Source organism: Merops nubicus, unplaced genomic scaffold (assembly GCF_000691845.1).
Source record: "Merops nubicus isolate BGI_N331 unplaced genomic scaffold, ASM69184v1 scaffold5808, whole genome shotgun sequence".
Lineage (NCBI taxonomy): Eukaryota > Metazoa > Chordata > Aves > Coraciiformes > Meropidae > Merops > Merops nubicus.
Genome location: NW_008626231.1, coordinates 9122 through 34653, shown reverse-complemented (window position 1 = coordinate 34653; position 25532 = coordinate 9122). Strand labels below are relative to the sequence as shown.

The 25532-nt window shown below is 37.3% G+C and overlaps 1 protein-coding gene across 1 annotated transcript in view; it reads right to left on the bottom strand.

The window, feature by feature from the left end:
• ANKRD27 (ankyrin repeat domain 27 (VPS9 domain)) overlaps window positions 1–25080 on the bottom strand; it is a 31961-nt gene extending 6881 nt beyond the window's left edge. Inside the window, exons 1-22 of the mRNA XM_008945922.1 lie at window positions 24957–25080; window positions 23280–23390; window positions 22118–22274; window positions 20474–20628; window positions 20105–20164; window positions 19954–20007; window positions 19796–19861; window positions 19640–19716; window positions 19152–19273; window positions 18763–18841; window positions 17762–17894; window positions 12979–13071; window positions 12044–12171; window positions 11504–11586; window positions 10635–10750; window positions 9822–9914; window positions 9187–9384; window positions 8813–8872; window positions 8576–8695; window positions 4882–4926; window positions 799–921; window positions 1–149 (exon numbers count right to left, since the gene is read on the bottom strand). The exon at window positions 1–149 is cut by the window's left edge and continues 67 nt beyond it. Coding sequence (XP_008944170.1) covers window positions 1–149; window positions 799–921; window positions 4882–4926; window positions 8576–8695; window positions 8813–8872; window positions 9187–9384; window positions 9822–9914; window positions 10635–10750; window positions 11504–11586; window positions 12044–12171; window positions 12979–13071; window positions 17762–17894; window positions 18763–18841; window positions 19152–19273; window positions 19640–19716; window positions 19796–19861; window positions 19954–20007; window positions 20105–20164; window positions 20474–20628; window positions 22118–22274; window positions 23280–23390; window positions 24957–25058 — 2324 coding nt within the window. The 5' untranslated portion in view covers window positions 25059–25080. The remainder of the gene's footprint in view (window positions 150–798; window positions 922–4881; window positions 4927–8575; window positions 8696–8812; window positions 8873–9186; window positions 9385–9821; window positions 9915–10634; window positions 10751–11503; window positions 11587–12043; window positions 12172–12978; window positions 13072–17761; window positions 17895–18762; window positions 18842–19151; window positions 19274–19639; window positions 19717–19795; window positions 19862–19953; window positions 20008–20104; window positions 20165–20473; window positions 20629–22117; window positions 22275–23279; window positions 23391–24956) is intronic.
• Window positions 25081–25532: the final 452 nt, after the last annotated feature.

The window sequence follows — 25532 nt, the reverse complement described above, 5'->3', positions numbered from 1 at the left end:
GCATTCCTGGCACTGATGTTGGCTCCATGTTTCAACAAGAGAGAGACAAGTTCAGAGTGTCCATGCAGTGCAGCCATATGCAATGGTGTAAAACCATCTTGGTTTGAAACATTCACTCCAAGTCCATTAGCAGAGATCCTTGCAAATTTCTGTTGAGGAAAATGGGCAACAAAACTGTGTAATTAACTATGCTACTTTCTGTTGACCAAAAGCAAATACCTGTTATTTCTTTTTTACCTTTTGAAAGAAGAAGTCTGCAATTGAAAAGGAAGGCTTTGCAATTACATTTTATTTCTAAAGAGGTTTCAGATATAGCTTGTATGAAAGATGTCATGCAATTAAAAAGACCTTATCAGCATTACATTGATTATAGGATTAGCAGGTGTTCCTTGCTAACCTGATTACTAACAGGTAAGTAGCTACTGTGTGACAGCAATATAAACTACAAAAGAGAACCAGGAGAAACTGAGCCTTAGAAGATTTTTCCCATTTATTCAAATTTCTCCAAACCTTAATGGCAGCAGTCCACATATTCTAAAAGCAAACTGTGAAGTTTTTTCACATCATTTGATATTTAGCAAGCCTTTGAACACTAGACCTGTATCCAAAATTTTCTACAGTTCAATTAAAGAGAACAATTTCATTACATCAGATGAACTCTGTTAAGATCTGTATGTATTTAATTGCTTTTCAGAGAGAGATCCAAAGGTGTTGGGCAATATGAATGCTGCTTCCTTAGAATTAAAAGTTACATTACAAGAACACAAATTGCTCTTTTTACAGAATGAATATTCCAACCTTTTGTGCTGGCCCACATTTTGAGCACTGGCATAATGGATGGCAGAATTCTGGTTTTGATGTACTGGCTGTGTCATCCTCATCTTCTAAGTCTTCTTCCATCCATTCCAAGAGATAACGTACCTGGCATAAAAAGCAAGTCCTCCTTTACTGAGTCCAGAGCATCCGTGCCCTAATAAACTTGTGTATGTACATAAGTAAGATTTGACAAATGTAACTATTAATATCTCAAGGAGATTATACAGCTACCTCCTGGCATCAGCTTCCCACACACCAAATTTAAAAAAAACCAAATGTTACTGTTGACAAAGCAGCTAGAAAGTTCACCAACTAGAGCAGTGAAGTAATTTATAAATGACTTCCTCCTGCCTAATCAAGACTTCGGTGTTCACCTATTCTCAAACCCTCCAAATCCTTTCAGCTCAGATGATCTGTGCCAGCTCATATCCATGCAAATTTTTATTATTTTGCTTTAATGAGCATAAGAAGTGACAAAGGCGATGACAGTTAACTGGTATCCGAAACTTTGGGGGGGCAATGACATAAAACAAAACCTATATTAATGATAACAAACCAAACATGCATTAATAATCTATCCAAAGAAACAGATGCAGGTAGAATAAATCCTAGGACAACTACTAACAGCCATATACTTCATTCTGAATGGTAACATAACTGAGACAGAAAAGGGATGTTTTTCACAAGGAATATTTCTTTCTCTGCAAATTATAAATTGTTTTCTGTAGTAAAAAGAAATCTTCTCTCAAGCTTGTCTTTTTACAGAAGGCTGGACCAGTGAAGGTTTAGTATTTGCTACATTTGTACACGTCTAAAATAAGTATTACTGTAACTTAGCTGCCCCCTTTCCCTGCAGACTGACCAAGACTCTCACAACTGACACTTTCTCCTTCTTCTATCACAACTCAATACTGCTCCTCCCGTTATCCAAATATGCAGCTCCCAACATACTAATACCAGTGTCTCACCAAAAATCTGAACACGCTACTCCCATGCATATTTCTTTATAATTCCAGTGGAATAGCCACTGTTTTTGTTTAAAGGTTTTTAGGTCAATAGGTTAAATGTAATTTTAAGCAGACACACACTGAAGCATCTCAGGATATTGTCCATAATCTCTCTTTGCCAGTTAACTTCTCATCTAAAATCTTCTTTACACTGCAGAGTAACACACTTCCTGGAGTATTTTGCAGAACACCCCAGGGACATTGTACTTTAAGTACCAGACGTTTAGCTGCTCCACAAGATTTGTTTTATACAGGAGATTTGACTTCTTTTTTTTGTGGTGGATTTGCACATATCCATTCTACCTTAAGAGTCAAGACTTGCTGGGTGGATACTTTATTATTATTTGCTTGATTTTTAAGTCTAAGTGGCTTTGTTGAAAGCTGAATAGTTCATCCATCACTAAGGAGCTATGACATACACCTGACCACCAAATTCAATTTCTAAGACTGAAAATTGACATCAAATGTATCAAATACTTCTAGACCACTTTACTGACTTGAGGCCATATAAAGACTTTGTTCAGAGCAATATACAATGGGCTAAGACAACTCTTAACAGTCCCCATCAATAATGGAGCTATAATAATTTTCTACCAATTCAGCAACCACTAAACACATCTATGTACAGTTTGATAACTAAAAAAAAAGACAAAAACAAACAAACAAAACCAAAACTACTGCACAACTCTGAAACATATTTTGGGAATAAGGTTTAATCCTTTCTGTAGATATTCCTTTCATATTGTCTCAAAATATTTCTCACGACAGAAAATTTACCAAAGTGGGTTAAATTTTATTTTCAAAATATAGAATTAGTTGCTGTTGAGTCAGCTAAGGAAAATAACTGTCACTGATAAACAGTATTCTCTCCAGTCTAAAGCATACTTGCTTTTGTAGTTTGCAAGTGATACGATGATAACAGAGGTTGGTTTCTGGCTTCCTGAAAACCACAGCTCACAGCTTTTTTTCTTTTTCTTTTTTTTTTAATCTTCCAATTTCACAGGACTTTTTTTTAATGTCTCCTCTTGCAAAGCTCAATTGACTGTCACAGTAGAAATTTACAACAGCACTAATGACCCTACTTCTGCTTACCTTCCTACAGAGACAGACCTCAGGCTGTCAGAACAAGGTAAGAATTTTTAAATAACTGGTTTTTTAACAGATATGCAAGCTGTAACCTTCACCATCCAATTGTACAGTTCTCCTTATAATAAGCAGCTTTGCATGAACTTGAGTAATGTGGAAAGTAAAGCCACAAAAAATAAGGTGATTCTGTCATCTGAATGCATAGATTAATTCCTATATAATTTTCATTGCTGATGTCCACTGAAAGATACTAATTTTCCAGAAATACAGCACTACATTTAATTTTCTTTAAATATTTTCATCATGCAGTTTAGATTTTCACAAAGTCCATGACAAGTTAATTAATACACTCACATTTACTGTTTGCCAAAGGATGGTAAATATCGCCACTGTATGTATTGCTGCTTCTGGAAACAACTTAAAGGCTGATTTGGAAATAATTACTAAGATTAAGTTATACTGTAAACTAGGAGAATGATATGTACTTAACAACTGAACAGTTCTTTCTTCTATTGATTGATAAATTAATTTGTTTCTATCATCTAACTGGAATAAACCATGGGAGAATCAATATTAATACAGTATGTACTCTGTGACACAGATTATCTATTTTATTATGACTGTGTGATAACTCATTAGCATCTGTAACTCTAGTACCTATCACCTAAACAAATTTTTCAGAGCATACATCCAGCAGAGAAAGCCCTGTGTGCTCCATGGTTTTGTTCTGTGAACTACAAAACAAGACATGTACAGCCTTATACACCTTGCCAAAGACAAGACTTCTAAAGGTTTCTGTGTCATCTTCAATTCTGAGTAGAATGACATTGGAAGTGCCTTATTATTCACATTTTCATGAATAAAAGGCAACAGTAATCAAAAAAATGTCTCAAGCAGGTTGTATTACAGATTACAGAACATTAACTCTGAAACTGGTATTATGGCCATCAGCTATATATTTGAAGAGAAATACAAACTACAGGAAAGCTGTATGCCCCTGAGATAACTTTTCTGTATTGACTGCTGTCACCTAAATTTCCTCTCTGTATTAAATATTAATAAAAAGGTAACAACAAACAAAATAAGAGCCTGTTTTTCTTTTACAGTACCTATGCACAATTACTACATGCAGCAAACAGAATCAAGAGTAGACAATATTCAGAGCATTAGAGAACCTGGTAACTGAGGAATAAAAAAAGCATGTATGGATTTGAAGCCAATGTATTACTGGAATGCTTCCAAAGTCAAAAAACTGCAACCTGTAAATCCCACCATGCAATTTCCAGGACTGGTGCACAGTGTTGCCACTCAAGCACATGCCTCAGTTCACATATGGGAAAAGAGAGAACATACTTCTGTGACACAAGAACAAGCAGTGGGGAACAATAACACTTTCTATTGAATTTAGTGTCAAAAATCAGACTCACCTGAGAACTAATCTATTTTGCCTTTTTTTGGTTTTGTGCCAACTGCACATCCAATCCAATACTGTGACCTCAACATACATAGCTTTATACAGTTCTGCCATGCATCATGCTCCCCATCTAACAACAGCATTTGACAATGCAGCTTGAGCACCTGCAAGCACATAAATTGCTCTTTCCCACAATAGTTCTTTCCAAAATGCCTGCCCTGAATGTTGTTCTCCTCATGTTCTTCACATCTCCTAGAGATGACTATGCAGACATTTAAATTAAATGCCTTCACAAAGGAATTATTCAATTTAAAGTAATTTCTTTAGCTCAAGAGGTTGTGGAAATATCAAAATAATGGGTATTAAAGCACTGTAGGTAAAATAATTTGGGGACAGGGAATGAATATTCTTTGTAGAAAATTAGCTGAATTTGATTCATCGTTACTGAAGGAAGGTATTACCCAAAGCATCCCTCACCTAGTGTTTACAAATAACTTCCTCACTTTGAATGAGATAAATTGGAATTCAGTAATATTCAACAGCCATGCTGGGACTCACCATTTCCAGATCTCCATCAGCAACTGCTCTTAGGAGTTTTTCCACCTATGTATGAAGAAAACCATTTATTTGCTTTGTTAGTATTGGTACTAATCTCTCCAAAGAAAATCCTGTGTCCTCTACTAACCTCCTAAGCTCATGTGGTAGGATTACTGCTGGCTCATTTCATATTTGTTTTAAAGGAAAAATCTTCCTTCTTTATCCAATAGAAAAGCTGTGCAAGGCCTATGACCATTTGATACTCTCTGATTTGTTTAGTTGAAGATAAAAAGGACTTAGCTAAATAGAGGACATGTAGTCCACACCTAAACAAAGCCATGTAAGCTGATATCCATTATTATGCCACTTCAGCAGCAGCTGACTGTGCGTTTCTGTTGTGAGTTTAACATTAGATATCCCTACTCAAGACAGATTTCTACCTTGATAAACACTAGTATTAGAGTCCAGAAGTCTGGACTCTTGCTGAGCTGCTATACGTTACCAGAAGCACAAAGGATGGCAGGTTTTATTTTGCTATTTGAGAAACAACAGTCTAGGATGAAAAAGATGCTTTCCAAGTGTCCAAATCTGCAAATGACTGGCTCAATCCCATGATAAAAAACAAACGTACTAATCTAACTTGATTTTAAAATCAAGTATGAAAGTTGTTTTCTTAAAATCTGAAAAGATATGAATATCAAAGCTACTTTCATTAGCAAAAGCAATGTTTCTTCAACTCCAACAGTTATTCCAGGGAACCAGCATTGGAATAACTAAGAATGTGTAAGCTCAGGCCAGCTAATGCCTGAGTACAACTGCTTGGTGTAAATATTCTCCTGTTTATGAGCTCTGCAGGGAGGAAAGAGGAGATGGAAGGTGCCCTGCAGTGCACTGACACCATTCCCCTGATCCCTCCCACTGCTTGTGAAAGCAGGACGACGAGATGCACTTGTCTCTCTGCTTCTTTGATTCTCTACTCTCACATGAAGGAGTCGAGATCTAAACTGATAGAAGTGGTACTGGTGCTAGTAAAAGGGCAGGAAAGTCCATTAGTACTATCAACAGGAAGCTTGTTCAGCCTCTACAGAGTGTTGAAGAATCATCTAACAAGCTTTGTGACAGTCCCATAGTAGCAAATTATTCTAGCACTGTGCTACACTCACCACTGCTGTGTAAACAAAGTTGTTTCAATATGAAGTAGCATCTTGCAAGTTGAAGACACCATGTAGTAACAGCTACTGTCACATTTCAGTCCTTATCTCAAATGACTTATCTTGCTGACTGTGACAGCAACAGCAGTGTTTGGTAAGGCAAATAAGGAAGAATGAGAATAAAAGGAAGTTAGGTTTTACTGGTCTAATCTTTCTTCAGGGTTTTAGCAGAATAGGACATATCCACAGTTGAAAGAGCTGAGGCTAGATTAAATTTCTCCATCTATTTTTATCTCTTTTTAGGAAAATAGCCAAGTTCTATTTTATTACTATAAGGCAGAGCTCCCTGAAGTCATGCACTAGGCACTCAAGGTAGGATTCCTCATTCCTAACTTTAAATGTCTTTAGAGATTCATTACTTAGCTGTCTAAATCTAAGCCAGTCATTTAAACTCCCTCTCTGGGAACCACAGAACAAAATGCAGTCAACAAATGACACTCAAGTGCAACGCCAGTTGAACTAAGCATGTCTGAGATTAGGTTCCTCTCTGGAGGTACCAATTTCTTTCCACTGACGAAGGAGGGAAAATAGATCTCTGGAGTTAAGACAACTGTCTTCCTGATTTTCAATCTTAGGTGAGCTGATTTTCAATCTCTACACATACACAACCACAATGGACTCTACATATACCTGGGAGATCTGTGCCTCCCATCAATTTCCCCTCATCACATAGGATAGCATCACTGGAGAATGTGAAGGTCGATGATTGTCAAAAGCCACTTTTATCACATACAAGATGCCCAACAGTAACAGCTAGTGACCAACAAGCCCTGATAACTTCTTTCCAAAAATAATGACATCCTTACAGTTCTAAAAAGTGCCTCAGGCCCTGGCAGCAGAGAAGCATACAACATCTGTTATGCAGCTTATAGATAATTTATTGAGAGTACTTTGGGCAAAACGTCTGCTACATGCATTTCCCCATCCTTCCAGTTTGCTTCGTCCTCCATGGAACAGAAGTACCTTCTCTTAAATGTAAAAATAGATGAAACAAGTCTACTGCAATTCACTTGCACACTCAGTTTTTCTGTTGCTGAACAGAAACTGTGCAAGGAATTATTAGTCCCAACAGAGGAAGTTCCAAATTCACATGCCTGGCTCTTTCACTCTCTCTTTTCTAAGTTGCAAACAAGCCATGTCCAAGACATACACCACGACTGGCTCATTTAAGCAAAGATTTTAAATCAGCAGCAGCAAGGACTAATAAAGATCTAACTGCATGTGCTTAATCCATGGTGTAAACCTTGAAGTATGGAAAACTGACCTTATCAGCTTCCTATTCCTTCCAGTGGCATCCCCTTCATGGAGCTCTCTTGGGATTAGGCCCTTGCCTCTGCTTAGCAAGAGTAAGAGCGGTGAGCCCATGTGAAACTTCGTAAACAGAAATTAACTAAAGCTGGATTACAGGAGAAGGTCATTAACCCCAAGAATCTAAGGTGTCAGGTGCCTGTAAATCTTCTTCCCTGGCTTGAACTACAGTCTTAGCTGTGGTGGTGTGATAAATTAGCTTAGGGTGTGATAAATTTGTTTCCTTAAGGAAACATACATCCTCAACCTATGAAGTGAACTTTTATGTGCAGGAGACTTAGAGTGCTTGACTCTGTGCAGACAGGGAGGTATGCTCCTACATTGAGGCTCTCACAGGGTAACTGATAATGAAGTGTGAAGTCATATTGTCCAGTCAAGCTTTGAGTTTCCTCAACATCTGTAGAAAACAAACTTTTTGCAAGAGAAGAACCTTTTAACAGCAGGAAAAGGAAGAATCTGAATGTAGAGGTGATATGGAGAAAAATAAGAATATTAAGAAGGCCAGTCCAGCAAAAAAAAGTTCAACAGAAGAACTGGGGGAAAAGAAGTAAAAGAAAAGCATCAAAAGTGGTGATATGACAGTATTAGGAGGCGATAAATGTAAAGTATCTATACTGAGGTCCCACATGAAAAAAATCCAGAGGATGGCATCTTGGTTGGTGTGAACAGAGCAAAATCAGCACGCACCTACATGCAAGGTATTCAGTATATAGTGAGTAGCCCTTCACAGGTTGCAAAACTGATTTCCTGTGCCTGTTTTGAAAGCTTGTTTAACGTTCCAGCTTGTTAAGTTCTCTGGCAGTATACCTGTACTAGTCTTTTTTCCCCTGATAAATTTCGTAAACTCACAATGGCATTTAATTCCTGTACAGGACAGCAAGGTCCCTGGGGATCCGACTGCCATTATAATTTTAAAAATCTCAATGAATTCTCAAATGATCTAGTTAACTGAAGTAAATGTGAACAACTACTCCACATAAGCTTTCAGTTCTTCCTCAGAAATAACCAGCAGAGCAGTTGATACCATACAAAAGTGTTTAGATACTGAGATGACAAGCATCTGAAGATAGCAGCATATAATTTTCCATACCAGACAGAAGGCTATTCCTGAAGAAGCATCCTAAAACAGTGTTGTAAAATATCACTCTTCTAGCTTCCTTCACTTCCCTTATTGTTAAAGCTTATACCAGTCTTACCTCTTTAGAACTATTTTTTACTTCTTCTTGCCTTATGTCAGTTGATGCTGATGACAGGCTTGAGACAGACGATCCTCTGCTGAAAGTTTCTGTTGAGTGCTGAGGAGACCTAAGTGGTGACTTAAAGTTGGAGAAAAAACAAACAAACAAACAAAAAAAAACCCCAGAAGTTACATACCACATTAAGCAGGTTAAACGTAAGCAAAAGAAATTTTAGCAGCTTGCATTGCTTGTTACCTCAGAAGCACTCTGTCCTTTTTCAAATGTTAGATAGTTTAATTCCATCAATGACAAAATCTGCATAAAAACATAAAGAGATCCAATTTAACTACACTTAAAGAGGAACCTACTGACTGAAACAAATTAGCTGACAACCTAATATTAGTAACAGATTATGACTGAGCAGATTAAAAGCACCCATTTACAAGTTTGTTACATACCACTGACTGTATTCATGCTATTCATTTAAAATGTGACCTTTCTTTCACAAAGTGAAAAATACACTTCCACTATCACAGTACCAGATTATAGAATCCTGCTAGCAGGCAAGGATCTACACTGCTGTGGAACTGCAGCTGAAAGAAATCAAGCTTGAAGATAAAGAGGAATACCTTGGAATTTAATGCACACTGTAGGGAGGTCTCTTTCATCCGGTTTGGAATTTCTGGATTTGCCCCATTTTGCAAAAGCACTTCTATGATCCCTTGATAGCCCCAGCGAGCAGCAATATGGAGAGGAGTATCTCCCTTTTCATTACCAATATCTAGTCTACAGGAATGCACATCATAGTAGACTAAAGCTTTGACACACTGGAAAGAAAAGGAAAGCTATCAATAAATGATGGTATTGTCTCTCAATTCATGTAACTTGTAATCCTAAAAAGGTTTTTTTCATTGCTGCTCATATAGTCCATTGCCCAACTGGTAGGCTTTTACAGTTCAGCATTATTAAAGAGAGATAACTAACAACTAAATTTGCACAATACCACTATCTTTAATGTGAATGCATAATTTTTATTATCTATACATTATCTATAATACAATATATAAGAACATATATATTATACATTTATACATTGCTATGAACTATTGAATAAAGTCCTTATTTCCAGTGGTAAATAGCCTCCAAATCTTTCTTATTTACTCTATAAATATATGTAAGTTTAGTGAAAATGTGCTGGTTAATTCACTGTTTAATTCCATTCCATCAGAACGTTCATTTAGTTTGTTACAAAGCAATTACTTACATCCTCATGACCATAAGTGCAGGCTAAATGAAGTGGAGTATTTCCATTATTGTCTTGAACATCAGTACTTGCCTTATAGTGCAATAAGAGAAGCTTAAATGAAAAATAGAAGTAGGCATTTCAGTATCTAAAAAAACTAATGTGTAAAAACTTTTTACTCTGTAGATTCCTTTAGCTTTCTAGCACGATGAAGAACTTTATGAAAAACCAGCTATGTCTCTCCTGTTTCAAATAAAAGCTGCTTCTAACATATTAAGACTTGTCACTGAAAAACTGAATCATCTAGTGGAGCAGTGTAACATAAATACTACAGGATAATTTATCCTGTATTTTAAGAGCCTGTGTAAGTGAAGACACAGCTTAATTTCCACAATGCTAATTGAAGAATCATATATATAAAATTCAAGTACACAAAAATTACTGTAGTTACACAGTCTATCCTAAACACAATGCAAAGTCATTTAATTCATTCCAATGACTGCAATGGTGGTTCTGTCTTAATCAAGAGACGTTAACAAGTTCTCTATTTGTACTATGTATTAGAGATTTGTGTTAATAAAACTGATGAATTATCAGACACGCATTGCTTGGTTATTAGAAATGGCTGAAAACCTTGCATTATAAGAAAAAACAAAATTGCATGCAAACTACAATGACAAAAGATCCTCAATTCTGACAGCATACACATTTCTTGTAAAACCTTCTCAGAAGACCCAAATGGCAGTAACAGTAGAATAACTTAGTAAGATTTGTATATTTATTATTTAGGTTAAGTATTTATTTTCATTTCTAACTAAGCCTTTTGGTGCTTACTGTAACATTTTGATATCCCTTCTGACAGGCAAGGTGAAGTGGAGTTGAACCGTGGTAATCTGTAGCATTGACAATGGCTCCTTTGGCTACTAGTAAATCCACTAATGATGTTTGCCCTTAAAAAAATACACAGACATTAAAAGAAAGAAGTAAACTTTGCATAAGAATGTTGCTACTCTTCAAATTCAAACAGGAACTATGAACCAAGACACCCTGAATTTCTGCATACTATGTTTCTATATACTGTATATTCATTTCCTTGATATTTGGGGGGTTTTTGTTGCAATTTACTGAAGGCCAAAGCTCCATAAAAGCTCCAGCTAAAAGCTATGCTTGTATTTTACAAGAAAAGAAGAGAAAATAAAGCCATGCCACACAAAGCACTCTCCCCCATTGTGATTCAAGATAATAATTTAAAAAAGGAAATTATTTATAAAAAAAAACCTCACTAAGAAAATGAATACATCTATAAACATAAGATCAGTGGCATAATGAACATCACAAGACAAGACATGGTATAGCTCTACCATGCATAGCCAGCTGCAGGAGACAGAGAAGATTCATTTCTCAATCTGTCAGTTCTATAAAACAAGACTGGTTTCTGATGACATTTTCACAGCTGAAGAAAGAACTATTTTGGTAACCACCAAAGCAAAAGTCAACATCCAGCAAACAAACAAACCCACAATAACAGAGTCATAAAAAAACTGAGCTTAGAAGCATATAGAGTAACTTCAGTCTGTGTCAAGATACCAGTTTCTATAGCATAAAAAGCAGAAAACAATGCAGAATTCACAAAGTTGGAAGACATGCAAACATAAAGATAAGGAACATAAGGAGTAGAAAATACTAGTCAAGAAAATACTCACCACAAATAGCAGCTATATGAAGTGGTGTATATCCCCGGTCATCTCGGGAAAATGGAGTGATAATGGAAGGATCATTCAGTTTCCTTTAAAACACAATGGTTTAAAAGCAGCTCAGTTACCTGTGCAGCACTGGTAAGGAGAAGTGAAAGAGAAAAATTGCCAAGACCAACAAAAAACTCATTTAGGAACTTTCTATCCTGTACCGTTTCACACTGACAAATTATTCTATGCAGTGTTAAATTTTATTAAGAGATTCAGTTTTGTTCAAGATATTTCAGTTAAGTTGAAGAGACAAAACATTTCACATCACCTTTACCAAAGGGCATACAGACTCCACCACAAAATTGTCTGGTTCCAGGGCATTCAGTATTCTAATATTTCTTCTGCTTTTTCAAACCACACGAATGTAGGCTTCCTACTACATCCTGAAGTGCTACCAACTTGCTCTATAACCAAAAGCAGCATTCTCTCTAAAGTAAATCTTAGATGAAGACTTTTGCATAGCTTTTCTGTGTATTTGTGGAGAAGAAAAGTGCTTACCCAGAAACTAGCTTCTCACATTTATCGCAGTAACAGAGAGGATGACACATTTTCTGTACAGTGTCCTTATCACTGTCACCTTGACTTAGTAATCGCTCCACTTCCTCCTGATTACCTGAAGCAATATGCTACAGAAAGCCAAAAGAAAGAGAATGAGGAACTAATATAAACAGCCTCCTTTTATGAAGGGGGGTGGGGGGTGGGGAAAGGGTAATTTACTGAAGCACAAAAACTAAAGGAACCAATTACATAGATGTATTCAAGCATTAGAAAGCAGAATGAACAATGTCACAGTACAAAGCCCCCTAATGGGCATTCAGTATTAAAAAAGAATCTGTTCTTGGCTTACTTCATTTTCTATAAAAAATTAAAACAATTCCTATTGTTCTCTTTACACTCAGTCACAGAATTGCACTCCCTCTGTGCAGAAACATTTCTGTAAAATTCCTAAGTCTCTAGCCCTAAGCTGTGAACACATATAATTAGAAATTCTGCTTTGTGTCCTTGTAAAGACAAAACTCTTTTAGAATGACAATATGAGATTTAACATAATATGAAGTAGCTGTCAGGTGACCACTTCTAAATTCTTTCAGGAAACTTTCAGTTGCAAGCACTAAAGGCTGTGAGAGACCACCAGATGGTAATATCACATCTGTGCACTAAATGGGCAAATCAATACCAACAGCAGTAGCATTTCATCCCCATTTGCTTCCATATTTCCTATAATGTGATGGAATCTGTAAGATTATATTAACTCGATGTTTTGGCACAGAAGTGCACTAGATTCAAAACACACTTTTAGCATCTACTAAAGCATGTTTCACAGTACTAACGTAATTAACACTGCATTAACATTTCAGAAAATCACAGAAAGGAAGGGATATAAAACGTGCAGTACATAAGTACGTGTCCAGTCTGCCATGAAAGTCACTAACCTTAAATAAGCCGTCTATTGGAGTCGCAGACATCTGAGACAACAAGTTCATCCTTTGTCTTAGAAGCAGCTTGTCACACAGTCTCTCAGATTCCTGAAAATAAAATATATAGATTACCTATATGCTCATTTACAGGCAAAAGTAAAGTACCTTAACAGTGGAATTAACTTTTTTAACTATTAAACACTGTATTTACCACTTGTGAATTATCAGATGCATGTAAAACCTCAATTACTTTCATATTTAGGATTCCGAGACTAGAAGACTTGCACACCTGCTGTTCAAGAAATAAGTAGACGTTCACCAAATATTCCTTTACTCTAGTCCTCCATGAACTAAATGAACATTAACAAAATTATGGTTCTATTACCTTGCACACCTGCTGTTCAAGAAATAAGCAGACATTCACCAAATATTCCTTTACTCTAATCCTCCATGAACTAAATGAACATTAATGAAATTATGGTTCTATCATCTAAGGAAGAAGACAGCAAAACTAGAAACAACATAATGAACAAGAATTATGAGAGGTGCAACGCAGCTTCTTTACAAGGAGGAATTAGGACTCTTCACTGGAAAAGATTTTACAGTGCTATAATAGTCTATAAAAATCACAAAAAGGTCAAAGAAAATATCCAAAGAATGAACACCAGCTATTCCTTAAAATATAAGAACTGGGATGCCCAACAAAATCATCACACATCATATCTTAGATCTCTTGTCTTTTACAACTACTAAGTTGTTTGTGTTTTACAAAGATGAAAAATATTCTCCAATCTTTTGAAACTGAAGTACTTTAGCCAAAGATACCCAAGCATATATTTTCAGAATTAGAAAGCACATGCCACTAGCCTCCTTGGATAGATTCTTCAGTGTGGTCAGGCACAAACTTCCCTTAGAAATATTGGATTAAAATTTTTTATTAACTAGAAAAAAAAAAAAGTCAGAGCTTTACAATATTCTGAAGTCTAATCAGAATTTCTAATATGCATGATCACAGACAGTTTTATACTTTTGCTCTGGAGACTCCAAGTAACCACTAGCAAGGCACACTGTAGTGTTAGTACTGTTTCTTCCACAGTGTGCTTTACAAGAGAAGTGTTCCCCAAGGGGAATACTCATTGCAAGGAGTCACTTAAGCAACCAGTCCTTATATAGAGGTATTATTTATTATATGAAGTAGAAGAAAATACTCCATTCCAGGTAGAAGTATGTATCTTTTAAAAATGGCAGAAGACTCAGGTATTGGCTGAAGTATTAAGCAAATCTGGGCCTTCAAAGACAAAACTCTTATAACCAGCTTTACATGTACTCCAGGAATTTAAGCAGGGGGGAGAATGCTTTGAGTGGGACTCAGACATTTTTAAACTAATCACCTAGAAACTAACATCCAAACATTAACAATCTTTTTATCTAGCATTATTCTCTACACTATAGAATTGAAATATTTGTACCAGAGGGTGTACCTATCCAAGGTGACTTTCACAAGTTACAGCTGATGACTCAGGGAAATTATCTTCACTCCACCTCCCCCCCAAACACTATTAGCCTCAGCTTGTGTTCAAGTTTTCCTTTCCTAATTTCTCCCACCTGACTTCCTCCACGACAACTTCATTGCAAACTACAACTTTCTCCATAGAAGACCAAAACCACTGCCCATTCCCCAGTGGCTGGCTCTACTTTACACCTTACTTCAACCCCCTGAACTAGAGAGTCTTTCTACACATTAGCTGTGCATAGGAACATAACTATGGTCCTGTAATTATTAACTGGAATTCTAATGAAACAAGGTCGACAGCTCCCAGAAAACAAAATGGACTCTCTGATGCTTTCAGTTACATGCTCCTCTCCTCCTCACAACCAAAATATCTCTCCAAGACTTGTATGACTTTGGGTGAAGGGATTTGGCAGGTGTGTTCTAAGTGCAATCTTCTTACTGACATGAGGGTGATAATATGCCCATTACCCCACTGGGTACATAAGTTCCCTGCTGAGTTTGCTTTATGCAGTCAGCTTCATTAGGAATTGGACAAGAGCATTACTCAGCTGCCAGCAGCTCCATCTGAAACCAGCTACAAAATTAAGCATAGCCACATGAGGGCTGTAATGAAGCCCCAGGGCACAGCAATGTTCCTGCTCACTTAAATTCCACAACCCCTTCCAGCACAATCTGGAACCATGGTGCATCAAGAAGACAGCTGCTGCTGCTTTACAGGGAACATTGATCTCCTTTTCCAGAGAAGAATGGAAAAATCTCAGCTGGTAAGTTCATGAAGGGACAGCAATGCTCTCAGAAGTTCCTACCATGTTCCTCCATCTCCTCACTACTTTTTTTTCCTCCAATTCCTGGAAGGTTTTTGCTACATTCCTCTTCATTATGCACCTCCTTGTTCTCCCTTAGCCTACACTACAGAAGAGCATCATCCAGCTCTTCCCTTCCCAGCTCTGCTAGAGGGCAGGGGGTTAGTCACTTCCTTGTCTTCCAAGAGTCTGCTGTTTTCCACTTCATCTGCAGATGCTGCCTTCAAGCCATGTTATCTGCTCTGAAAGGCAGTGTAGAAGAAAGAAGTTCTTGTTGCACACTCCCTGTACATGCAACTAAGTGAGAAAGTTAGAGGCTGGCACTCTGTCTGGAGCTGTTACAGTTAAGGTATGGGCAGAAAGACTTACTACTTGCTCTTGTACTGGTGCAGACACTAAGTATGCAGTATGAGATTGCCTTCATTTAGACTTCTCAAATATGTAAGTTCATCTTTCAAGACCAATGCCTCCCAAAGAAATTAATATAGTATCTTAATGGCAGTGGCACTTAGGTTATAATGACTTGAGGGGAACCCTAGGATAAAAAACTGCTACCCTGGGCAGGGGGTTAGTCACTTCCTTGTCTTCCAAGAGTCTGCTGTTTTCCACTTCATCTGCAGATGCTGCCTTCAAGCCATGTTATCTGCTCTGAAAGGCAGTGTAGAAGAAAGAAGTTCTTGTTGCACACTCCCTGTACATGCAACTAAGTGAGAAAGTTAGAGGCTGGCACTCTGTCTGGAGCTGTTACAGTTAAGGTATGGGCAGAAAGACTTACTACTTGCTCTTATACTGGTGCAGACACTAAGTATTGCTTCTAAATGAAGCAAGAGATTGCCTTCATTTAGACTTCTCAAATATGTAAGTTCATCTTTCAAGACCAATGCCTCCCAAAGAAATTAATATAGTATCTTAATGGCAGTGGCACTTAAGTTATAATGACTTGAGGGGAACCCTAGGATAAAAACTGCTACCCTGAGCCATATAATGAGGGATAGAACGAGGCATTTAAATGTAAGAGCAGCATATTCTTTGTTTCTGCTGGCTGGAATTATTGTGGAAGAGGATTCTACTTCAGCTCAATTTGTCCATCAAGAGCATGAGCATCACTATTTGTATATGGACTGTTAGAGACAGCCAAGTGACTACAGGAGGCAAAATTGTTTGGCAGGTTGTTTTCTTTTTAAACAATTTTTATTTTTTTAAGCAGTTCAATACAGCATTACAGACAAATACCACCAGTCTCTTTACACAAAATGAAAGTGCCTTTTTTTTTTTTTGAGTGCACAAAACAAACCTGTGCATTCCAGCTTCATGGGAAGATCCCAGAAAAGAACAAAACCAAGAAACAGCAAAAGGGTAAAATGCTGAAGTGATGCTTTTTTAAGATCATGCCCCAGGTTGTCCCATCCCAAGCCCTGCACACTGAACCATTATTCTGGCTCCTGTACTTAGATTCCAGTGCTTTGCAGTTGGGCAGACTGAGACACATTGATTTCATTCTGGTTCCAAGTTCACTCCTTTTGATTCCACATCAGATCAGGAAAACCTAATTTTGCAACAGTAGAAAGTTTAACAGGAGCAGTAAGACTGGATCCCTTTAGTAAATAAGCTACTAAGTTCTTAAAATCACAGAAGTTTCAAAAGTCACATCAATATCATCCTTGACTGGCCTGGAGGGATTTGACCTGACTGACAGGTCTAGTTGCCCAGTAGGAAGTAACTCATGCATCCACAAGCTTCCTGTCCCTGCTAGGTTAGACATTCTGAGAGCCAAATTTAACCTTCAAACACCACCTTATCATAGTCCTGCACTCCCATTCAACTACTAACTTGGTGTATCATATTAATCTGCACTGCAAACACTGAATTTTTGAAGTATGAGTATGAAGATGTACTTTACTAAATTACATTGCAGCCTAGCTTCCTGTCCCTGCTAGGTTAGACATTCTGAGAGCCAAATTTAACCTTCAAACACCACCTTATCATAGTCCTGCACTCCCATTCAACTATTAACTTGATGTATCATATTAATCTGCACTGCAAACACTGAATTTTTGGAGTATGAAGATGTACTTAACTAAATTACCTTGCAGCCTCCATTTTCCTAGCATAGCTAATCTTTTAAAAATTATTGAAGAAAAATCTGTTTTAAGTATGCCTTCTCTTAAGTACTGCATTGCTTTCATAATCATCACAGAGTACAAACAGGAGATAGACTTACTGAGAACTCAGATGTTGAAAACAGTGCTGTCATTTTTCCTCTATTCATATGAATAGGTAGACTTGACATTTACCTCCTTCAAGGAGTACACAATGAACAAGTATTGCTGCAGGATTAGGACACCATAATCACTTCTTTAATGCAAAAAAAGGAACTCTTAGGTTAGCTGTTTGTATCCTCCAAGTGGATTTACTCCCACAGTGGTACACAATCCTACAAGCTTACCAAATACACATTTGAGAGACTGTAAGAGCAGCTTACTGTTGATCTGTCAGAGAGGTTGCCATGTCGTATGTATTCTATTGCAGCCTCAATTGAGGTTAGACAGTATCCCAACTCATCCTTCACTGAGCTGCAAAGCCTGAAGTTCTTTATGTAACTCAAGTTGGCCATCCTGAAATGAGAAGTTAGAGCCATGAACCACTTAAAAAAAAAAAAAAGATGACAAACCTTAATACTGCAACTTTTCTTAGGCAATCCAGGCAGAAAACTGATGTAGTTTAAGAAAAAGCTTCTAGAAAGACTGTTATGCTAGCAATACGATGGCTGTTCTGAGATTTGTAGATGGACAGAACTCTAATTATCTCTTAACTCTTCAATGAAAAGTTATTACTTGGATATAAGGAATATGAAGGATGGGACAAGAACAGCAGTGGGAGGTTGCTTTGCATGCATGTTGCAAACATGACTGTTTCAAGTACCATAAGCACCAGTGCAGTCACACCTACAAATTACAGGAAAAAGGCTTGTCTCTGGGAAGGGACACACTCATCCTATAATTCTCTTCAGGTACAGCTGGAATGTTTAGATATATTTCTAGTGATAGTGAGGACAGATACAATGGTATAGGCTAGGAGCAAGCAATTAAGTATTCAAATCTAATTTCTCTATATTAAATGCATCAAACATCTAGAAGCTGTATAAAGGTTTTGCAGCTCCAAGCACAGACAAGGAAGCATCAATCTTAAATCTGTATTGACATGCAAATCTGGTATAGAGATGGACTCCCATTACAAGTTTTTTCTAGGCTGGAAATCAAAAAAAGCAAAGACAACACTTTAATCCCTGATCAGTCCTTGATTCAGTAACACTTGTAACACATCTTTGATATTTGTCCTGCTAAAAACAGTTTTCTTCATTACATCAGCCCCTCTGACTTTCAGTATGTTCCTACTACATATTCAGAAGCATTTGCCTGTACAGCAGCATTACATATAAGATAATACAATGAGCTTTGCATAGTCAAAAATATTGTTACATACCAGTTAGGGATTTCTGTTTTTACAAGTAAATACAGCAAAACAGAGAGAAGATCATCTGCACACATGGTTTCCACATTAACTAAAATGAGAATGAACGTCTGATGTTAGTCATGTCATGGTTCAAATCCATGTCCTAGCATATGCAAGCTTCTCACATGCTCTAGCTAAAACATAATAAGCTAACCAAGTACCCCACCTTACCCTGCAAGAAACAATGCTGATGTGTCTATCTTGCCTCCATTTTGCTTTGTTTAGAGACCAGCAAGGCTGACTGACTCTGGCTTGTGTTTAATCCACAAGTACTATTCAAACAGATGGTTTATATACACCAAGGTTCTGTGTACCGGTTAAGAAAAAGGTACTAAATTATTAGTTCACTAATTACTGACCTCTTTGGCTAGGAGACTGCATAATAATTTGAACCACCTTTCGTAGACAAAGTAGCTTCTGTTGAGGAGAAGTACATTTGTTCAACTGACCCAGTTCTCGCTTGGCACGTGGTATATTAAAACTACAAATTAATGGGAAAGAAATGGTTAGCATACAGATTTCCTGTGCAAGATGTTCAAAACCCAAGTTTTAACTTCTTCAGAGCTGAAATGAAGAATGGTATTAAAATATTCCCATCTCTACTCCAAGTACACTTGCATATTGGTAGATGGAGAGTGAAGCATAGGAATATAAAACTAAATGAGGTAACAATCAGTGCAAAGACTGCCCTAATATAGCACTTGCAAGTCTTTACTTCTTCATTTCAAAGGAATTAAGTATAATAATAACTTCCTATTGCCTGATAGAAGACACTTTTTGCCTGGCCTCAGACTTATTTAAGACAAGATCTTAATGACTTCTCAAAGAGTCCACAATCAGCTCTCACCTGAACTCAGGTTTCACTCCAATGTCTTTTTGCTGTAGGTCTTGAAGGCTCCTTGTAATTTTGTTAAAAGCAGCATCCTAATGAATAGAAAGGAACAGGTTTTTTAAAATCCAGTGATTCATGTATTACTAATCTTTAACTATCAGACAAACTTACCTCACTTGCCTCAATAGTCCCCACATACTTAAAGACTAGATCATAAATAGCATGGTGGATATACATCTGTAGGAAAAAAAAAAACACCAGTACTTCAGGCATGAAAGGGAGAGTTAAAAATAGCTTGCTAATTATTTTACTTCATTTCAGATGCTTACTTCAACTGCTTGTTTAATCAGATTCATTTGCTCTTCTTGCTTTGCAAGCATCTTCTAGAAAAGGAAAGCCACACAAACACCAATAGAAAGTTAGATCATTTATTGCTTAAGTAGCACCATGCACCACATATTTATTGGAGTAAGTGTTTACCAAGTGCGAATCTCTCAAAAGATGCTGGAGACATTTGGTATAAAGTGCATTGACAGAATCCTGAAGGGGAGGAGAAAAGGAAAGGAGCAATCAGATTCAGGTTAATCTGACTTGAAGCAACAAAGAATAAAAACAGAATCCTTCCCTGCCTCAGAAGTGTTCACTATTGTAAGATTTTTCACTAGGAAAATTGTCTTTACCTAATAGTTAAGATGTGGTATTTACAGTTAAGAATTCTACTTTCTCCCTTCCCATCTTCCTTAATTCTAGATTCCTCTGACAAAGAAAAGCTCAGTAAGACAAGAGACATCCAAAGCAGTGAAGCAAATTACATTTAGTAAATTAAACATTAAGAAGCAAGACACTGACTATGTAGTGACGGAGGCTTTTCCTCTCATGTTCTTTAAATGTTCTATAGAAAGATCCTATGTATTTATCAAATCTCTCACAGTGCCTTCCCAAGAATCCTCTAACATCTTCAATATTTTTAAGAGAATCAGCATTTGATGAAGTTGCAGATTCACCTAAAATGAAAACCAAGAATTAACACAAAGGTTTAATACATATGCATAAAGTACTTTCTGTCACAAGCTAACTTGTGTGTGATGAAACACCAATTCAGCTTACTATATTTTTAACTGAAGGTACTGCTTTTAATTAAGAGAGTTTAATGCACCACATTTAGAGCAGGCTCTTTTCCTTTTATGTCAAGTATTTATCTGGAATAGCTGAAACTGATTGCACTTGGGTTTTTTTTACCCTCGGATAATATATTGGCATATTCACATAATCTGAGTGCAAGTCAAGCTTGAAAGCAGAAAAGCACATTACAGGAGTCACTAAATGGCCATGCAGAAAGTCAGCATGCTGGGAGCAAGCTGTCAAAATCCCATCTTGGATTTCTACATAACCTATTCTTTATTTAGATGCACTCTCTGAATGGGAGAGCCAAATAGCTTCACACAACCATTAATCCAAATGCACTTTCCTTCTGAATAAGACAATTGGATCCCTCACTTAAAATTCATATTGCTTTTCCTGCCTTTTTTTTTAGGCAAGCCTTTCATTTGCAAAGGCACACAACTAATAACAAGCTTAGATCTCTTTCATTTCAATGTACTTTTTAAAATTATAGATTACCTCACTTCTGAAAGATGGTTATACAACTACATTAAGTAATGGCCAAAAAGGAACACCACAAGTACAATTTTTTTTAGATTTAGATTAATATTTATAGAATTTAGAGCCTGTATGTATGCCAGCTTTTTTTTTTCAGAACAACTTTCCCACTTCCCTCAGTACCATTTTCACACTGCCCTAGTATTACCTCATTTTCTCATCATTTGTTTCAAATGGGTATTCTCATGTTATTTGGGAAGACTAGATGTTTTCATTCCAGAAAAAGCATGTTTTAGAAGCTTCTGTTCCTTTTAATTAGTAAACAGACTGTTACATTCTCAAGGAAACCCTGTTACATTCACAGCTTTAACAGTAGGTTTGGAAATAATGTTTCAGCCTTATAGAGAGCACTTTCAGTACCAGGACAAAAATTAACACATTTACCTTCATGAGACAGACCACCACCAGAAGAGCTGCTACATAACTATGCAATACCTCTAACCACTGATGAACTGATGGTGAAAGAATTTACCCATCCAGCTTTTTGTGCACCCACCTTGCATCTCAAGACATGTCACTTCCTAGGGCTAAAACCCTTTAAGGAGTCAACGCTAAACTGAACATCACTAAAAAATCATGTCAGATCAAGTATTCTACAGGTCATTTTTAGTGCTGAGATTGGGGCTTAGACACTACAGAATTGAGTTTGCCTGGCAGCAACCCAGTATTTGTCTCCAGCAGCACAGCAACGTGTGCCCCAGCAGGCTAATAAGTGCCAGGAGCTTTCAACCAAGCCAACAATTTTCAGAATGAAGTAAATTCATTAGGTGTATCAAACCTACTAATCCACTCACTGCAGAAACAAGACCACCAAGTGAACACTGCAATACATACTTGAGCAATCTGTTTTTTCCAGTGGATGAGCTATGCACAATATACTAAAGCTTTCTTCTTTTTCATTGTAAAATGTTTCCTCAAAAAGAACAGGTACTGAGAGATGATAATTAAAACCAGTTCCTAAAACAATGAGGTTTCCTTGTATGAAGATTTCCTGAAATGAAACAAAAACACAGGTCAAAACTCCACCAGAAGAAAGTTACTCTTTGGCTTCTGCATTGCAGAGTTACGTTTCCAGGGAATGAGAATCCTGGAAGACAAAAAAGCCCCAGATTCAAGAGACTTCATATTCTTGTGCTGTGTAGACACAGAAACAGGCTCCATCAGTCTACAACACCTAGCCAAACCATGCTTACACCTACTTGCTTTCCAGGTCTACTATTAGAGGAGGCTTCAGACAACCTCCAAGGTCCAAGTGACTATTTCCAGATTTTAGAGCACTTTTAGCAGAAGGGAAATTAAAGAACAATTTAGAATTGGGGCCTAAGTCCAGTCTGAGAAAGACACCACACATCTTGTCTACATTTCTTACACTCAGCTTTATCTTCTCAAGTAACTCCAGTAAGGACATCTGCAGTAGGAAGATCTAGATGACAGCCTGCAAATCAGAATGTACTACAAAATTCCAAGTGGAAAAATGCAGCGTTAGCATTGGTTACCATGGCTTGCTGCTTTGTTCATTTCTACTCTGCTTACTGAACTAACACATCAGGCTTCAGATACAACTCAATATCATTATAATTTTGTCTTCCACCTTAGTGAACTTGCATCTGCATACAATATATACAGGCAGGTTACTATTTGCCTGAAAGCTAGAGACACTTCTTGACTAAGTGATAAAGGCCCTTCTGCCACACAACAAAGTTCTTCAGAGCCACAAAACACAGATGAGTTTACAAAGTAGTATGCTGAAATCCAGGGCAGTGTTACCATCTGAACAGGACAATTATTCTTGTGTACATAACAAAATACAGCTTTTGCTGGAAAGCAGTGTATCCCTGAACTCTGGCTTAGGTGGGCACCATACAGCTTTTGCCAGCTAGCTCTACCTCCTAGCTACTTCTCCTGTAACCATTAGTTCACACTGTCAGTCATCAACTGCAGCAAATCATTTATTGGAGTGTCCCCAGGCTACATTTAGATATCAAAACAGATATACCTTTCCATTTAAGGTCTGAAAATTTTCTTCTAGCGGCTTCAGAACATAAGATTCAAACTGGCAGGTAGAAAGACTGCTGCTTGAAAGGCTTCCTTTGCATGGAACTAACACCTAAAAAAGTTAGACCATGCTTTAGAGAGAAATGTAATTTATCATCAACTAAACACGAATAGCTTTTGCCTTTTAGATGCTAGCAATTGAATCTGGCTTATAAATATGTCCTAGCAGATGTACAGCAACTACAGGTGCTTTTGTTTAAATAATTAAAAGCCATTGATAGACAGTCCTGTGATTAACCTCTAAGTTTCATTTAGCCACTTATCTGAAAAAGAATGACAGATTTATACAAAGCAAACAATACTAGGAAAAGGAGATGAAATCTTAAGTTACTTAGCATCAGTCACATGAATGACTTAAAGTTAGGCAGCTAATAAAAGTGAAAAGTTTTTTTAAACTAAAATAAAATCCATGACAGAAAAAAAAAATCTAAGAGAAGAAACATCTTGGGTCTACTGCACACCAACAGATTGGAAGTTTTGAGAAAATTAGAAAGCAATACATTATGAATACAACAAACACTGTATGCATGCTCAAAAACACAACTCATTGACAAGGAAGAGAAACATGAAGCAAACAGTTTCACCAGTACTCAGAAGCTTTTGGAAATGGTGTTAGAACACAGACAGAACTGGTGAACAGATTTTAGCATTTCAGATAAACACATCACCAACTGAAGTAATAGAAAACTGAAAGAACTCTGTCCCATTCATGTCTTTATAATCAGGTAATTAAAACCTCCAGGTTTAATGGAGTCTCCAAACACTGAACTCTGGATGAAAACTAACTGCAGAATACCCAGATCAGAAGATCTTAAGGACTGGAGTGTTTATTCCAGTTCAGTTTAACGGCTTTATTTTGCTGTGTAAAATGCTGTCAAGAAATTATCAATTGACCACCAGAATTTCAAAAGGTCAATCCCATTTTAAGTCACAAGCAAGTGGGAGAAAATGTAAGTTTAGTTTACAGCAAAGAAAATAAGCTTCCTGCCAAGTTAAGAAACGCCACCAACGTTGAGATTTTACTATCATGCTGCCTTGGGTTTAGCTAGGTAGGGTTAATTTTTTCAAGAGGAAGCTGGGAGGCACCACAGCCAGGATAGCAAACCAAATCAGCTCATGGCATATTCAAAACCATACTGACATCATGCCCACTTTACAAATCAAGGGCTGGCTGTCAGGAAAGGCAAGTGATTTGAGCAAGCTGTAGGCTGGCAAGTGGTGCCCAGAGCAGTGCACATTGCACTGTATGTCACTCACCATGTATATCATTACTGTTGTTTCTTCTTTATGTTGCTCTATTGGTGTCCTCATCTCAACCCACAGGGATTTACCTTTTCCTCCCAATTCTCCTTCCCACCACACCAGAGAGGGCAGGAGGAAGCAGGGAGTAAGCAGCTGTGTGGTGCTTAGCTGCTGGCTGGAGTTAAACCATGATCCTTGCCATGTATCAAGAAGTCCATAGTAGTAAAGAAGCAACTTAAGCTAGAAGTTCCTCTGCTTCACTTCCAAGTTTTGTAGGCTTGCACTAATCATTACATGTGACATAGCAGGCATATGGTTTAAGTTAATTTAGCTACTTCTTTAATAAGCAGTTTCAGATCTACTTATTGATACTTACAATACCATGGAGTTCTGCAACTTTGCTGCACAGATCAGGACGCCGTTTCTGAATGGCCAAATAGAAGGGATTTTTCAAGATATCTTCATCATACATAGCCATATGGACTTCAGATATTCCAAGGAGATTTCCTAAAACACATATGGACACAGGCTAGCGTACCATGCATGGTATCTGCTGAAACATATTTGTGAATGCCTAGGTGGCAATTTGATTTCTCTTGTCTAGAGGAAAAAAGCTGTTTCAGGTCTTGGTGTAAGATGTCAATGGCATGCTTAGTTAACTATGGTTACTCAGAAGTTATTTAGAAATATTTTACATGAATATACATTTCCAGTTTCACAGTGATTCTCATAATATCCCTTTAAGCCTTCAAAGTGTTGCAGTCTCACAACACATGATACACTTTGACAAAACTTTGTAGAGGAGAAGAGACACTAAGATCTACATTATTACCACTGTGATATACAAGCTACTTGCACTGCTAAGATCTAAAACAAGCCAAGACACACAAATTAACAGCTTGCTTACAGTAGGTACTGCTGCATCACAGCACACCAGTGCTTTTGCAGTATG